Here is an 18,157-nt window from a genome sequence, read left to right as displayed (position 1 = left end):
ACATAGGTGAACTAAAAACAAAGAGGAAAAAATGCACATCATTTACCTCATCATCTGAATAACTATATGCTGATGACACTGCTCCCCACATCTTGCTGGCGACATTAGCTGCTTGTTTCATGCCAGATTTCAAGACCTGTATTTTAGGCCCAGATAATATGTGGTCTAGCTTCAGCCCCGACAGAGAGGTGACAACTGCACCCAATGAAGCCTGAGGAGAACGACCCAGCCCTGTTAAAGATATTGACCGTTCTTTTTGGGTGCGCGAAAGAGCCAGTTGCTTTGGCCTTCCAGTAAAGGTTTTGGACCTGGAGACAGCTGGACTTTTATGATTAACATTTTGAGTCTGTGGTGGTGGGGGCAGGGGTGGGGGAATGGAATCTAAGCTTGATCTTCTCTCAAAACTGGGCCCTAATGAACTAGGGGAATCCTCTTCCCGATTGCTCTCTTTCCTGTGTAATTCCATACTGGAAGATTTGCTGCCCAAGGGACTTTTTAAATTCATGTAACTTTCAATTTCCTCAGCCAGATTCCGTGCTACAACTGGTGACATGATCTTTTCTTCTGGCTCGGCAGGTTTGGTGGCTTTTGTTTCCGTGGCCAGCAAAGATAAAGGATCCAAACCCATCTGAACATCTTCCCTTTCAATTGGTTTGGCTACACCATAAAAACTATTCCTTTTGTTTGTTGTCTCTTTGGGTTCTTCTTGCTCAGTTTTAGACTGAAGGGTATCAGGAGGTCTGGGGCTACTGCACTCCGATTCAACTGTGCTGTCACTAAGTCCGTTTTTCAATTGATCTTCAGGTTCTTCCACAACAGGTGAAGACTTAGCCCCTACTTCCCATGTATTTTCTTCTGCATGAGTTCTGGCACTTTCTGACCCAAAGAAGAACTGTATGCCACCGGCATCATCAAAAGTATGAGATTTATTCATATGGGGTGGAGAGGTTTTGGCCCCTGATAGAGCAGCGGTGAGGATCTTTGCATCTGCTCCCATCATTATTGCAAGATCACTGGAGTTAGAGTCTAAGCTGTTCTTCTTCAGCAGCATGTCTGCTCTGCTTTCAGTACTGAAACTGCAACTCCTTTCAGAAAAATGTTTTTGCCTTTTCTTCCCTTTTTCACTTGCTCTTTTGGGAGAAGTGTTACAATCAAACACTGAATCCTCAATAGAATCCTGAACAATAAACAGTGGACTGCATGTAGTTCCTTAAACAAAAATATACAGGTCAGTGTTAAAATAATATCTCATATAAAGCACTTTTTTAAAAAAAAAATATCTATTAGAGAAAACATGGAAAAGGGATGTCTTGGCAATCAAAATCACCATATAGAAACCAACTGAAACCAAGACTGTCAAAATAAATCTAATATAACATGTTAAATAGCTCTGACAGAAATATTTAATACTAAAATATTTATAGTACATTTCAAAATAATATATCACTGATACAGAATTTGAATGGTCTTTTAAATGGGTGGGGATTCTATATTTGTATATTTTAAGGGAACTTTCTGTGTCCCTTAAACATTTTAAAATAGCAATTTTTGGAATACATACATGTTTATCAAGAATCATTCCCTCAAATACCACAATTATATAATTGCTGTTGTATATCCAAAATTCTGCCACGAGGGCACATTAAAAAAGATTCACAGCAGTAAATCCTTTACTCCCTGGCATAAAAGATCCGCTGGGTTTCAGTCAACCGGTTATGCTTTTCTTTGTTACACTTTGTTACACTTTCTAAAAGAATGGTAGCAAAATATGTGGAAAAGAGGACAAGACTTTGTCTGTCTACCCACTGGCAGGATAACTCTGAAAACTGAACAGAATGAAAGGAAATTTGGTAAGATAGGAGAAGCTGACCAAAAAAACCCCACCCAGACGACAGAATGTGGCTAGAGGTTACAGAGAAAAAAATTCCAGGAAAAAATCACGCAATGTATCTATTCTTCAGGGAGAGGCAACTGAGTAATCATCTGGAATACTACCAAGGCCTCTCTGTCATATGACCCAAAGTGAAAGTTATGCAGCCTACTCTGTGCTTCCCAGGGCATAAATACTCAGAAATGTACACACAGATATGTTAAAAGCAGAACAAAACCAGAATCACAGAGATAGCAAAAGGGCCATGCTCTAATTAGACTATTTCATGCATGCACAAATACATACAGAAGGAATATACACCCTGTTTTCCCGATAATAAGACCCAACCGGAAAATAAGCCCTAGCATTTTTCAGGATGCTCGTAATGTAAACCTTACCCCCAAAACAAGCCCTAGTTAAGATTGTCAGCCAGATGGGCACACATAATACTGTATTTCCCCGAAAATAAGACCTAACTAGAAAATAAGCCCCAATGGAGCAAAAATTAATATAAGACTATTTTCAGGGAAACATGGGTATGATCTAATCAGAGAAAAGGCATTATTTGCTTCTCTGTGTATATATAATATGTGAACACATGATGGAGGATCTGATCACACACAGACACATGGAGAAACAAAACATGCCTCTTCTCTGATTAGACCCTTACAAGTACACAACCAATATTTAATCACACCTTGATTAAACATGAATGTGCACATAGATGCTACACATAATTCCGTTACACAGAAGAAAACCGAAACACCTCGTATAACTCAACATTTCATGATTACAGCCAAACACCAAACATGCCTTGTCCTTATGAAGCAGACAATGATCATTCTTGATTTTTTAAAAAAAAAGTGTTATTTTTTATAAATCTTGGTCATGAAGTCAGCCAAAAAGATGGTCATGAAGTCAATCATGAAGCCAGCTAGCAAGTGGAAGACACAAGAATTGTTTCCAAATATTAATTATTGAGTTTATCTCCTATCTTGATAATTTTGTGGCCACTCCTTGGAAATAGTATGGATATAGTTTGCCATTCCCTTCTTCCAAAACGTTTTTCAACCTTACAAACTAAACTACCAATCTCCCAAACCAAGGCTGATCTTTATTAGCTTCAAAGCCTAAACATGATTAACCAGATGCTGCCATTGCTAGCCTCTGTTGGGGGAATGGCACACAGACTGTTGGTTTCCTTCATCGGAACCTTTTAAAAAAATTATTAATGTTAAGAATTAGCAAGGCACATTTGAAGAAACTAAATCAAGTTTAATTTGGTACCGATATTTACTGAATTAGTAAGAAAAACAGATAAAAATGTTAGAGGTTTTAACACACATGTATCAAATGAGCCTCATTTAATTTTTATGAAGTTTATAAAACTATTGGGAATCATATAGCCCTTGCAATTTAAACTTAGGATAAATATATATAAAGCGTGAGATTACATTTAGTAAAAGAAAAATAATCATCAGCATCATCAATTAAATGAATACCACAGTCCTTAGATTAGGTATTTTCTATTATTTGGGTTTTAATCAAGAGCCTAAATAATGGAAAATACCTAATCTAAGGACTGTGGTATTCATTTAATTGATGATGCTGATGATGATTTTTCATGGAAGTATCACTATATGTAAGACAGTGGTTCTCAACCTTTTCTTCGCCACTTACCCCCTTTAAATTCCTTTTGTGGCCACAGACTACCAAGACATAACTCAATATTTAAATCATAATAACATTACTTCAAGCCTTCGCCGACCCCGTGACTGCATTGCCGTCCCCCAGGGACCCACGGACCACAGGTTGAGAACCACTGATGTGGGAAGTTCCACACAGCAAGGTGGTTGTTAATTATTACTGAATGATTTTTTCACATAATAAATTTATTCTCTTGGACAAGTCAAGCACAGCATCAATGATTTCTAATTTTATTTCTAATAAGCCAAATATATTGATTAGCTTACCACCGCTGCTTTTCGTGCCAGAACGAACAAACATACCAGAAGGAATCTTCACAATACTACCTGAGGAATGCAAAGGCACTTCCACAGGGGTTTGAGATTCTATATTAGAGTGCTGTTTTTCTGCAGATTCATTGGTGCCAGAAAAATCTTCAGAAGAGAGAGAGAGAGAAAGAGAGAGTTGACTTCCATGCTAGTGAAAGTAGAGAGAAAAATGAATACCATATCTAATAGCAAGTACCTAACTAGCATTTCCCTGAACTTCCAGTCAGCATGTTTTTTCCAGTAAATCTGGGAAGAGTCTAAGTTGTGTCCCAAAAAGTACAACCAAGACAATCCTTTTACAGCACATTTATTTTTATATGCAGCTTTATCCCCCCCCCCCCATCAATAAAACAGCCATCCATATTATAACAAAGTATTTAGAATGGAGAACAAAATCTTGAATAGGGGGGAAATTGTAATAGAGTTAGAATTTCTTAAATGGTAGGGTTGGCAGATTATCCCCAAAAGTACTTTAAAAACCAGATTGTATCTGTATTTTTGGAACCTTCTTTTCAGTTTTGTTTTGTTTTTTTAAATTTGATTTATATGCCGCCCTTCTCCGGAGACTCAGGGCAGCTTACAATGCGTTAAGCAATAGTTAAGTTCTTTTCAGCTGTAGTCTCCATCTATGGAATATTTTCTAAAGAAATGTTCACCTGATCTTCTGTTCTGTTTAATATCTTTGAAGATTCTTTTTATTTTCCTAAGCAATTTAAGAAGCATGTATTCATTTTAGAACTGGAAAGTTTATGCTAAATTTATTGCCAATATTAATTCTGCTTGATTTTTATCATTCTTAGTGTGCTTTTTTATTTTTATTATTATTATTATTTATTAGATTTCTATACCGCCCTACTCCCGAAGGACTCAGGGCGGTGCACAGCCAAACAATAAAAACACATACAATACAAAATTTAAAAAATAGAATAAAATCAAATTAAATAATTTTGGCCCCGACAAATTTAAAACCCCAAACTTTTAAAACCAATTTAAAATTGAATATATAAATACTAAAAAATATTTAAAATTTTAAAAATCTTTTATAAAAGAGGGGGAAAATTGTTCTTATACTGCTTTCCTTTTCTTTTTACTTATTTAATGTCTTTCAACTCACTGCAGACCACCCAGCCAATCCTTCTTTTGAGCGATGTACAAGCACAATCAATAAAGATAATCCTCTTTAAAAGTGACATTCCAGAATGTAAATTCTGCCATTAGATCCCAATTAAACTTAAAATCATGGAAACACTAAGTTGGAAAGTGCCGTTTAAGCTATCAAGGCCAATTCTTGCTTAGTGCGGGAATCCAAATTCAACTCCAAACTATCCACATAGATGGCTGTCCAACCTCTGCTTAAAACACATCTAATAAAGATTAGCCCCAATCATCTTGGTTACTCTTCTCTGAATCTTTTCCACTCTGAATCCTTAAAATACAACTCCAGAATTAAACAGAATAGTGGAAATGGAAATATTTCTTCCCAAGATTTAGAAACTATATTCTGTGGATACAACCCATAATTGCAGCTGCCTTTTTTTACAGCTACAGTACATTATACTTGTTGATTCATACAGGTAGTCCTTGACTTACGACCACAATTGAGCCCAAAATTTCTGTTACTAAGCAAGGCAGATGTTAAGTGAGTTTTGCCCCATTTTATGACCCTTCTTGACACAATTGTTAAATGAACCATGGCAGTTGTTAAATTAGTAACACAGTTGTTAAGTGAATCTGGTCTCTCCATTGACTTTGCTTTTCAGGAGGTCACAAAAGTTGATCACATGACCCACAGGGACACTGCAACCATCATAGATATGAGCCAGTTGCCAAGCTTCTGGATTCTGATCACATGGCCATGTGAATGCTGCAATGTTCGTAAGTGTGAAAAACAATTTTAAGTTGTTTTTTTTCAGTGAAGTCATAATTTTGAACGGTCACTAAACGACTGTAAGTTGAAGACTACCTGTGTTTATTTAGTAATCAACTAACTAGATCTTTTGCAAAGTGCTATAATCAAAACAGATAAAACCAATTCTAAATAAGTCCAATTTAGAAAGCCTATTTTAAAAGAAAAATTATCCCATCCATCTAACGCACCTTCAATTAAGTCTTCAACTTTTGCAGCAAGATCTTTTTCTCTAAGCACATCTGTTGAATGAAGGTGGTCCCCGTCATCCTTTATAAGTTCATCTTTGGAACCGTAGCCTTGATCTGACTGACCTCCTGTGGGGGAGGAGAAGGGGGGGAGAAACAAGACTTGACCATTTGCTTTTCTCTCTCAGAACATAATATTTTAATTACAAGAAATGTGTGTTGCAATGTTTTATTTTAAAAAAAAAATTATTAACAAAGCGTATCTGAAATTCGGTGAAGAAAGAACAGCAGCAGAAGGGGCAGTGAAAGGCATGTTTGAGATCTAACTTGCAGAGTCTATTATTATAGGTGAACATTAATAGAAAGTGATATGGGTAACCCAAAATAGAGAAACAGGAATCACGTTCGTTTCCGTTCATTTCATCAAATACAATCAAATGACTCTCAGGGTTGACCAGATTTTTTTTTTTTTTAAGTCTTAAAAATATCTGTGGTAAAATCAGCATAAAATCAAAACAGTGCAATAGTAACAGTAACTCATGAATAAAACAACTAAAAAAAAAAAAGCAGAAATGGACCAATATAGTTAGGGTGCTCTAGAACAGTTCAAGGAGGACGCCAGCCTCATTTCCACAGGAAGGCCGTTCTACAGAACCAGCACTACTAATATGAAGCCTCAGATCCCTTTATCTCCTTTAAGTGAGGCACTAACAGCAGTTTCTCCCTATATGACCGAATAAGCCAGGTTCATCCTGGTTGGGGCATGTGGTGCTATAGGTACCCAAGTGCCAAAGCAAAAAGTTTTATAACTCCTTATAAATCAGCCGTTATAATGGCACATATCAAGGACTTTATTAACCCCTTTGCATCTCTTCCTTCTGAGGTAAAATGATTTCATTGCTGTTGTTTACTTGTTTATATGCATATCTAAATTCATATTCCCCCTGTATTAATCTCGCCTGAGTTCTACTAATCTGGTATAAGCCCTACTCTCCTTGGCTACAGAATTTAGCTCTGCTAGTGCTACCTTCATAACCTCAAGAGTGGTGTTTTTCTTAATTCTAATACCGTTTCCCCCAAAATAAGACATCCCCTGATAATAAGCCCAGTCGGGCTTTTGAGCACATAGCAATAAGGCCAAGTGCTTATTTCAGGGTTCAAAAAAATATAAGACAGGGTCTTATTTTCAGGGAAACATGGTACAGCCTTTCCTAACCAACTGGCTTCTAGATTAAGTGTGACTATAACTCCCATAATTCATCAATAATACCAATGTATTCAGAGGTTAAAAAAAAATGCTGGGACTTGAGGCTGAAATTCTTATATAACCAGTTTGAAAAACACTGATTTTAAATTTATGTTTTTCAAACCTGTCAACTTTAAGGTGTGGAACTTCAATTCTCAGAATTCTCCAGCCGGCATGCAAAGTTGCCAAGTTTGGGGGGAGGGAGGGAAATACTGTCCTAAATGGTGGCACACTGTCTCCATACTCCTCTAGTTACATGGCCAGAGATAAAAAGGCTTGCAACTTGAACAAGAGTCAAATCCCAGACTGAAGAAGCACAGCATCTTTTCTATTGAATAATAAATGGAAGGAGCAAAATTCCATCAATTAGTGAAAGCTGAGGTATATGCTATGTGTGGGTGGGTGTTTCCAAAGTAACTTGCTATTATTTAAAATAGCAGGTTGAAAAGTCAGTCACTGTTTTTTATATTGATTTACATTAATTCATGGGAAAATTACCTGCAGGGTTTAACATTCAACAGCAGAATTAATGCACATCTGCCTCCAAGGATTCGCACCACACAAGTCTGCACCCCACACCATGACAGCCAAGGACAAATGCAGCACCAAGAGACAGCACAGAGCAAGAAGCAGAGCAACAAGGATCAGAGAGAAGGAATATTTAGTTATCTACTACTAGACAAATACAAGAAGCCATCTACGCAAAACAGAGACAGACTAAAATTGTTTTAAAAAGAAGGAAGTCAGAAAGTTTAGTAGAGAAAACTGAGGAACAGGACAACATTTAGATTTACACCTAAGAGCAGGATTTTAAAAATATGATTATCTTTGTTTCATTTAAAATATGTAACTTACAGCTAAGTGACAGTCAGGAAACTCTTTTCAGAAAGATTCAGCTATCTGCACTTTAAAAACCCTTTACAAACTTATCTTTAATCACCAAATGTGGGCTATATATAGAATACTCCCCACCTAATACAAGTTACTGTGAAATTTTTCTGAAACACAGTGTTCCATGCTTAGCATAAAGTGATCCCAGTGTACTCCTTTGCCCTCATAAAAACTTTACCCAAGTTCAAATAAATGTATTTGGGATACAGCACAATCCCCAGGAAGATATACGGTATATTAGAAATAAAGAGCACCAGTTGCAGCACTCTATCAGTGCCTCCTTCACTCAAACATGTATTTTCCAGGATCACATAATTCTATCAGGATTTAGTTCACTGCATGTCCTCACATATAATTCACCTGTGCTGAAAAGCCAAAAAAGTTGCAGGCTGAATAAACATAAAAGTTCAAGTTGGTATAAAACCACAATTCTTTACACTGAACTAATACTATCATTTTCCACTTGCCTCTTCCTCTTCTGCTGATTAGCTATTTTTCTCATAAACGAGAGAGAGAGAGAGAGAAACAGAGGGAAAAAAAGCTACCTACAACAGTTGCACAAGTTAAGCGTGTACATCCAACTTGTGATCTATACATGCAATCTGCTTCCTGGTGAAGCAATCTGGACCACAGTTTGGATTCTGCTATTCATGGGACTGGCAGGGAGCAGAAAACATTTATCTTTTCCTCTTTCTATAACACACAATCTTTGTAATAGAAACATATTAATGCCAGCAGCATACAGTATTAGAAAGACATTGCATAGTTAGTGAACCCCAACAGATCTAATACCTGTGCTAGAGTGATTATCAATGGAATCAAGCCTGACTAAGTCTCTGACGAAGAGTGTGTGCTCCCCACTGTTAGCATCATTAGAACTATCCACACTACCATGGCTCACCGTGTCCCCATCACTTCCACCTGGGATCTTCTGTGAAGCTGAGGACAGGAACAATAATATATTAATTAAAAAAAACAAACAGCAGCAGTATTGTAATCTACAATATAGCTGAAGGATTGACTCAAGACCTTTTTTGGCAAATGAAGACCAATTCACTCAAATCAATGTGCTTATTGCAGGTTATTTTGGGGGATCCAAAGCCCAAATCCACACATCCCCTTCCTTTCAGTGATATCTTAAAGCTCCTGCTTCACAGTACAGCTATTTAAGACATATTGAAAACAGCACATAACCCCACACGCATTGCAGTACCCCATTTGATACTCTGCACTTATACTTTAATTGTGCCTGTTTCCTCACATGCAATCACATCACCGCATAATAAGAATTTATGACTAATCTAAAGCAGCAGGATTTATATTTTGTTTATGGCAGTTAAGGATTGTGACATTACCTGGTACTGAAGCAACCTGTGAAGTCTGTGTAGACTTTTTGAGACATTGCCTTAATTGTGCCATACTGTGTACCACATTTCGCAATTTTGTCCAAAGAAATATACCGCTACGATTACTGCTAGGCCAGGGATTCTCCAAAACTGCCTGAAAGAGTGAAATTACTAAGAAAAATATTTCCAAAAAGTCAACATACAGTACTTGACATCTGTATAATCCATGCTCTGTAATCTCAGTCAGATAAAATTATATCACTGTTATGCAACGGTGATAAGGAAGGAAGTTATATATAAATTTTCTTTATATAGTATTTACTAATTCTTTGCTTACCTTATTGTAGTAGCCATAAGTAATTGCGTTTGGTTCTATGCCAGAATTTTTCATCTCAAAGAGAATCCGCACAGCCAGAACAGGATGGCCCCAAAGTCCACAGAGCAGCATTAAAACTCTATAACACACCTGAAAAATATTGAAAAGAGTATAGATGTTATAGATAGTAAAGCATCAAGTGTGACTATTCTTACAATATAAGTTTCTCTTGGCAGGTATCATCAATCAGCAGAGGGAAACTAGTTTAAAGCAGAGAGGTATTGTATCACTGAATTAGAAAGCTGCCAACATATTAAAATAATATCCCAAATACATACCATACATAACTTCTGGTCCAATTCTCTCAGCTGCTGCCAAAATCAATAAACCTATTGATACTGTAGGAAGGCAAAACTACCTATTTTTACCACAAGCCAATCCACAGAAAAGAAAACCATACAAACTGCTTAGCATTACAAAAAAAAAATCATTGCAATCCTTTCTTAGATTAAGTACTTAAAGGGGACTGTACTGCAATTAATTGGTATATTTTTGTGAAATTTTAATTCGGGTAAATATGACTAGGAACTTGCTTAAGCACATCTAACTTATAATCATCTGTTTTTAGAGAGCTCAAGAGGGCTGGAGGAAAAGGAATCCTTTTAATTTTATTTCCACAATCCTACAAAATTCTCCCATACACTATCTAAACACACCGTGCCTACTGAAATTTACAGGATCTTCTTCCAGGTTAGGGTAAAGAAGAAGGCCAGCATGTCCAGGCAAGATGGGACTGAATTGTGACTTCTCTACTTTACTGCAACGGGGGTGCAAATCTGAGGAATGTCCTAGGACCTAGGTGCTTGGGCAAACTGGCAACTGCAGCAATGGGCTAAGTCTCCCTCTGACTGCCAAGTTTATCTGAGTGTTCAACTGGAAAAGAACAACCTAGCCAGTTGTTGCTCTGGCTCTCTAAGACCTCCAGCCCTCTTTTCTGCAAGATCCAAAGTTTCCCCATATTTCCATTCTCTGTTTTATTCAAGACCTCTATTCCATCATGCACTCCGTTCCTGATCCTGTTACAGCTGGACTGAGCCCAGGTCTTCAGCACACGTGCTTGACTCTTCCTGGACCCACAACCCATGTGACATTCACACCCCTTCCAGACTGGTTGTGTTGGCAGATTCCTGCACTAGCATTCTGTTTGCCTCTGACTGCTTACAGTTCCTTGAGCCTAACTCTTTAGCACAGCTGTCTACTTCTCTTCCCCAATCCATCAATCTGTGTGGTTCTTTAACCCTCCTCATAGACTACTAGCTCTTTACTTTTCAACTCTATTCTAATATGCTTGTAACTTCCTTCAAGGTTAAGGCCAAATTTAAAGGAAAAGTTCTTGGCACAAAAGTGAAGCTATTCAAACTTTGAAGATGCATTTGAGCTAAGATATTGATTCTCCATTGCAGTACTAGTGGAAATAGGGACAAGTTTCAGAATTTTTTTTTTTTTAATTTACAGAAGACTGAAAATGACAGAGCTAAAACAATTTCCTTTATCTGCCTCTTATGTAATAATGGTGCCATGTTTAATCATTTTTTTCCCAAAATGTCAGGTTTTTACCTACTAGTTTGTATTTTTAATAGATGAACTGCATGGTAAAATTTCATACACAATGAGCATTTGAATGTAAAATGATGTAATCTCAAGTAATTATAAAATTTCTTACTTTATAATAATCACAACCAGAAATTACAGGAGAGTTGGATATTAACAGTATAATGAAGCAGATTTTATTCTCTTAGTGGGGATATCTACAGTATCTATAGTATGCTATAAATATCTCCCAATGAAAGGGAAAAAAAAGAATAGAGAGGGATCAGAAAATTGTTCTCTACTTTCAGATCTAGCCAAGAAAAAATATTAAGATATTTATGTTACAAATAAAAAGATTTAATTCTATCAGTAATTTGGGAATGCACAGAATGATGGGTCATCTGGTATCAGTTGCAGGTGGTTAACAAAATGTTTTCTTACTGCATTAAATGAGCTGTAACTTGCCTGTTTTACAAACTATATCAAGCTATCTTATTTAGAACTGATTGGAATTTAAAAAATTTACTGGAAATCCAAAGTTGCAGAACATTGTCTTTTTGTGGAAAAACAATAGGCCAGTATAGATTTTTTTGTTCAAGAACCTCTCTTGATCCTAGTGTGAATATGCAAGCAACCAGATGAAGGATTAGTATGAACAAGTGTCTCCATTTTGTCAACTATCCTTGCACATACATGCATGTACACGCACATAAAGTCCAATCTTGGGAGATAGGTAGCAGCGTTTCTGAGTTTTCAAAAAGATGCTTCATACCTTTGCACCTCAGATTAAAGGGTGTTTGCAAAGCACCTGATTATACAATCTGCACTGGACTAGAAGGCAGCAAATATCATAAATATTATTCCCAGACAAAAGATACATCTGCATCCTTTTATAGCACCCTTATAGCATTGACTTACTTCATCTAGTGGTTCCACATCTGTTTTTTTCATTTTAATAAGAACTTCATATGCTTGCTGCAGGGCTCTGACTTTGGGATGTGAAAGTCTAACATAGGCTGGGAGACAAATAAACCATAAACTGTAACAATGACTGAAAAGGAATTTGGCCCACTGTGGGGCGTTTGTGTAGCATCTTTTGGCGAGTTTATGGGCTGCTTTTATCTCCTGCAAAAACAAAAGAGTAAAAATAGACACATTTTAAAAGGAATCTAAGGAGTGTCAGATAACATGCTTTTTTAACAGCATACAATGTGGAAAAAAAGAATATGTGCTTCTGCTTGTTATATCATTTCCCCCCCCCCCCAAACTTATTTCAACTCTGAATGTATCTTAAAAATAAAAATAACCTGCTTGGTTCTCTTTGCCATAAGTGCTGGACTATTTGAAATGTTGCTTTTAGCTGGCTGTCTCTTGAAGGAAAGTTTGAGATCTTGTGGTCGGTCAAAGAGCTTAAGCTCTAACTTAGGGAAGGTCTTGTAGCTGGAAAAGAAAATCAAAATTATATAACACTGTCTTCCATCCACAATAGGACAATAAAATGAATTTAAGGTCCACCCATTCTAAACAACAGCACACAAACAAATTGAAATGATTCTGAAAGGAGAGGATGCTTATTCCAAGATGAAAAGAACAAAAATGGATTATATTGGGAAATAGCTTTAAGCAATTTGATGCATTATTTTAAAAGTTTCAATTGTACGATATTGTCACATGGAACTATTTTTCTTATGAAAGAATTTGAGGGAATCAATACTTTTCACGTATCAAAATAATTTCTGAAATCATTCTGATACCCAAAGGACTCCCAATTTAATTATTTATTATTTGGAACAAGTAACTAAGAAACAGTAACAATGAGTAACTTCCATGCTAGAGGTGCATTATTAAGCAAGTTATTAAAAATAGCAGAATATGGTCTATAAAATGTTCCAAATTTGCACTAAATTTGAACCACTCCAATTTAAGAGGAAAATCTTTTTTCAGTGTTTTGAGTTGAGTTTTTAATTCAAAACAAGGGTGTTTCAAACTGAAAGAATTCCAAAATACTAATCAAAAGTAGATTATCAGTGGAAACAGCATTTCAAAGTTGAAATAATTCAAATTCCATGTGTTTTGCGTACCCCTGATGAGTATGTTGGCTAAAAAATTATTCTCTAAATTTCAATATTTAAAAGAAATTAAAAGTCAAGGTAACAGTAATTTTAGTAAGACGAACTTTCAGTATAATGGACACTCTTGATAAAATATCCTTGTCCGATCTTTTGATCTCCAGATGTGAGAGGAACCATATTTTCTAAGATTCCTACCTACCATGGCTACCCCGAACCCATCTGGACAACACTAAATTAGAAAAGGCTGGATGGAAATAAAGAGAAGTTTATCCAAGTGCCATTAAGAGAATACCTATACTTTGGTAATCTTTCCTGTCCATCGTCTGGAGGTGGCTCTGGTGGCATTATAAATACTGTATGTTCACTCTTCTGAGATTCATCAAATTCAATTAACCGGATATCCTCTGCAGAGTCTACATCAACCTGCAAATATGTCACACTTTAATATCACAATGCTATTTCAAAGCCTTAAGGATGCAACTGTAAGCAGAGTGTGATGTATAAGAAAATATAGAAGAAGCTATGACTATGTACACATCTTGCAGCTGTCTGCCACTAGCACCGCTAGAAGATCCACAAAACACTAATATAGCAGCCATTCAATTTTCAAGTAGCAGATCTAGAAAAAAAGATATATTAAGATTCCCAGACAACTACTTGATCAATCACATCTTCCATTTCCATCTTATTACCATACATGCTTAATTATCAGCAAATTCTTGTCCCATGAGAAGTAAATAAATACCTTATCTCCTTTTTCTGATCCTTTCTCAGGAAAAAGCTAAAATAAATATTAGAAATAAATGCTTAATTTTTGTAAATAAGCACAATGTTTTGCTATTATGTATAGTGTAAACTTTTAAATTTTCTTGCCTAATAGAATCTTGCCTGAATCTAATGTGGATAACACGAGAACATTTCCAAGATAAAACACAACAGGCAGTTAACATAAAAACTCAATCGCACTATGGTTAAAGAGTTAAAATGTTGCTCCCCCAAAATAGTCATGCCCCAAATTTAAAGCTAAATGATATATTTACCCAATAAATATCTTTACCTTTTCTACACAGTCATCAAAAAATGCTAATCCTGTATCTTTGTCACTCACAAAACTGCATTCTTCAATGAAGCGGCTAAAAATCTGGGTCTTTGTTAAAGCTGTGTAGAATTTTGTGTAGGCACGGTCTCTACTCTTTAAAAATCCTAGTATATATAAAGGAAGAAAATACAATAGCTATACATTACAATTACAATTATCTCATTTTTCTCTTTATTCATCTCCTATAACACTGAGCAGGGTTTCTACAATATGGACATTCTGGGTACACACCTATTTATTGAAAAGACCCTACACAAATTGCTTTCAGCATATATCCTGCTCTTTCGATACAACACCAAGTGTCAGTATTTTAAACAACATAAACATAATAGCCAGATGACAGTAATTTTTTTTTTAAGTTCCGCTTCAGAGTTTTGAAACGTAACATCTCTTTAGTATCTGTGTCCTGTTATTGGACACAGGTTATTGGAAAATTTAGAACTCTTAAAGCTCTTTACAGAATTGGGAGATAGTGCATTCTTCTTCTGAATTCTAGCTGACAGAATCACTTCATGTGACTCTTTAAAGAGCAAGTTTAATCCCACCTTCTATAATATGTAATTTAGCATTTTAGACAAGCAGAGACAATCCTATAGAACAGATGACAGAGAGGGAATTATCTGCCAGTGTTTGCAGGTCCTCCCCCCATTCTCTGGTTGTGTCTACCCATCACACAAAATTGGACTGTGGACATATTTTGGATTCACTCAAAAGAGATCATCTAATGGCACTGAGAACGTGTGCCTGGCCTGAATGCCAGCAAAGCTCATACTCTATTCTATTCTAGTCTTTATTCTATTGCATACAAAGAAGAAACTGGCAAGCTGAGAAGACGAGCATTTGTTACATTTGAAGTTCGACTGGTATTTTGTTTGAAAACTACCATTTATTCCCGTTGATCTCCCGATCTTACCTTGAAGGTCAAATAGGGAATCCACAGCAGTAGTTTTATTTGAAGGTGCTTGTGTGATTGGCTTAAGAAAAATTCGATATCCTTTTAAAATATAGGCCATAAAACGCAGGAAGGCTTCCTGAATCTCCATTTCGAATTGCGTCATCTTTTTCTGCCAGGTGAAATCTGCCTCTATCGGCTTCATTTCGACGGCAGAACCTTCTTGGGGCTTTCTGTGAACTGGATTAGAGAGTGGAATGAGGCATATAGAATTAAGGAAACTTAAATACTTAATTAAATGAATGTAGTCAAACACCACCAAAGAGACAATACAGAATAAATGTTTGAAAAAGAATGAATTTGCAGGAAGCAGTGGTTAGAATGGAGTATTGCTGGCTAACTCTGCACACACCCTAGAGTTCAATACTCACTGGCTCAAGGTTGACGCATGACTCCATCCTTCCGAGGTTGGTAAAACCAGTACCCAGATTGTTGGGGGCAATATGCTGATATTATAAACCGCCCAAAGAATGCTGCAAAGTGCTATGCGGTGGTTTATAAGTTTAAGTGCTATTGCTATTTCTATTTCTGTACTCTCAAAAGTATGCTTTGAAATCTGATAATTTCTACTACTGTATTAGGTATTTCAACTTCATAAAGTCTTATTATATTCTACCTGTGAGCTGTAGAAACAATGGTGTCTAGTAAAACAGCATGATTATTCATATTAAATCTTGTCACTGTGCTTCAAAAATTAAGGTTTTTATATTTATTAAATTTTTATTTTGCATTAACACAGAAAAAAATTGAAGAAAACCATAAATGAGAAAAACAAAAACCAAAGAAAAGAAAAATTGAAATATCTAAAAAATGACTTTATAAAGATATAAAACTGGATGGGACTGAACCAAAATTGTTATTGCATACTACCTGGTTTCCACACTGACTTTGCTTCATACGCTTACTATAGTTTCTATGGAAAACTATAAAAATGAGGTTTTTCTGTTGATTGAATTGTTTTAAATATCTTGGAATAATTCCCCCCCCCCCCAAAAAAAGTGTCTATGGTTGTAAACATTTTAAATTGCATATCTCTGTGTCTATCTGTATATGGAAACAGTATGTGGGAAAACAAATAGTTCAGCTGAATTTTCTTCTTTTCCAAAGATTAGTTCCTTTTAACCTCATTTGTTTTACCTAAGGCAAGTTGTGGTTTCAATTTCCTTAATGTGCCAAGAAGGCTTTTGCAAGGTTTCTTAGGGAGCAGCTTCCAGTTCATATTCTTCTTATCATCTGATCTATATAGCAGAAACAAAGGTACATATATCAAAATGAGTAATATATAAAAAATGGAACCCTCAGTTTTTACTGTTTCCTGATACTGAAACAAGAATGAGAATGGACATTTACATTCTCCCACTAAAATTCCAAAACTCCTTTCATTGTTTTAATGCCAAGTGACTTGAATAAACTTTGGGGTTTCTCTGATAAGCATTAAGAGTCCTCTCAGCTAAATTTAGATTTCATTCCAAAACTATACCAACTTTTCTTTGAGTATTTTTATTTAGATACGTTATTTCAACGTACAGTATCTAAATAAAAGTTTATCTTGAGATATGATTGCAGCATTATTTTGACAATGAATTTTTGGCCTCATATTTTCAAGCTTGAAATTATATCTAGTAACACGCAATATTATATTTTTATCAAAGTGTTTAGAGTTATAGTCAATGTTGAATGTAAATAGTGCCTGTATAGAAAAGCTGGCTCAAATATTAATTTTTCATGCACAGGCACTGAATCTTGACAAAACATTTTAAAACTTAAATATTCAGGTTGAACAAAGATGAATCAGTATATGTGCAAGTTATTTTGCACTGTATGCAAAAAAGTTGTATGCTGAAAGAAAACTGCAGAGAATGACAGAAAATGTGAAAAATAATGTTTGCATCAGGACTTTTATTTATGATCCTGTGTTGTAATTGCTTAGGTCAGTAAAGTATAAAGTTTCATTCAGATATAGAAGTCTCATTCAGCTTTGCTTCAGTTTTTCAGCACAAAAGAAAGAATGAGAATGAGAAAGAAAATAAGAGAAATGGGGGGGGGGGAGTCACATTAAATCATTCTGCATAATTTCTTACATAAATCAGGAGTAGTGAACCTACAATCTTCATGGCTCCTGTTGAGATTTAAGTAGCTCAACATAATTTTCAAAATTATGTGAGTTGAGTGTGGGACAGTTAAAAATTCAACACTCATTGTAGGCCAATTTACAACTCACTTGGTCATTAAACAGATCTAAATATGAGAAATGACCTTGCTCAAGACAATAGCATAATTAGTTTAAACCTGAACTATCAAGATTTTGTACAAAACCATGCTAAAAGGAGACTAGGATTAAGACCACAAGACTTCTAGAATTTAAGCATACAGTTTAGGCTTGTATATAAATCTGAAGTAGTATAACATTATCCAAATATATTTGGTTCTGAAATTTCTTTTTTTCAGAGCATTTTCAAAAATTTAGAGCATGAAAGTCTAACAGCACAGAAGCTTAAAACACACCATAAAGCAAAACATTGCCAGTTCAAAATTCATCCTTACCAATGAATTAAGCTGCTTAGGAAAGTCAATATCAGTCACTCTACTACAGAAATGATAAAAGAATTTAGGAATAAACCAATATTGCTTTACTAATTGATAAGAGTTGAAATGGATTCAAACAA

The 18,157-nt window shown here is 35.7% G+C and overlaps 1 protein-coding gene across 2 annotated transcripts in view; it reads right to left on the bottom strand.

Moving 5' to 3' along the window:
* DENND4C (DENN domain containing 4C) overlaps positions 1 to 18,157 on the bottom strand; it is a 71,122-nt gene that overhangs the window by 11,879 nt on the left and 41,086 nt on the right. Inside the window, exons 11-23 of one of the 2 annotated variants that reach the window (XM_034410504.3) lie at positions 16,629 to 16,729; positions 15,453 to 15,671; positions 14,498 to 14,643; positions 14,186 to 14,221; positions 13,733 to 13,863; positions 12,676 to 12,808; positions 12,287 to 12,493; positions 9,800 to 9,928; positions 9,472 to 9,616; positions 8,909 to 9,055; positions 5,983 to 6,108; positions 3,844 to 3,990; positions 47 to 1,209 (exon numbers count right to left, since the gene is read on the bottom strand). In XM_034410504.3, the coding sequence (XP_034266395.2) occupies positions 47 to 1,209; positions 3,844 to 3,990; positions 5,983 to 6,108; positions 8,909 to 9,055; positions 9,472 to 9,616; positions 9,800 to 9,928; positions 12,287 to 12,493; positions 12,676 to 12,808; positions 13,733 to 13,863; positions 14,186 to 14,221; positions 14,498 to 14,643; positions 15,453 to 15,671; positions 16,629 to 16,729 (2,830 nt within the window). The remainder of the gene's footprint in view (positions 1 to 46; positions 1,210 to 3,843; positions 3,991 to 5,982; positions 6,109 to 8,908; positions 9,056 to 9,471; positions 9,617 to 9,799; positions 9,929 to 12,286; positions 12,494 to 12,675; positions 12,809 to 13,732; positions 13,864 to 14,185; positions 14,222 to 14,497; positions 14,644 to 15,452; positions 15,672 to 16,628; positions 16,730 to 18,157) is intronic. The other variant, XM_034410505.3, reaches the window with a different exon arrangement.

Source organism: Pantherophis guttatus, chromosome 2 (assembly GCF_059756535.1).
Source record: "Pantherophis guttatus breed Tessera chromosome 2, ASM5975653v1, whole genome shotgun sequence".
In the NCBI taxonomy this organism is placed as follows: Eukaryota; Metazoa; Chordata; class Lepidosauria; order Squamata; family Colubridae; genus Pantherophis; species Pantherophis guttatus.
The sequence above is the reverse complement of the archived record's forward strand: the minus strand, read 5'-3'. Positions and strand labels throughout refer to the sequence as shown.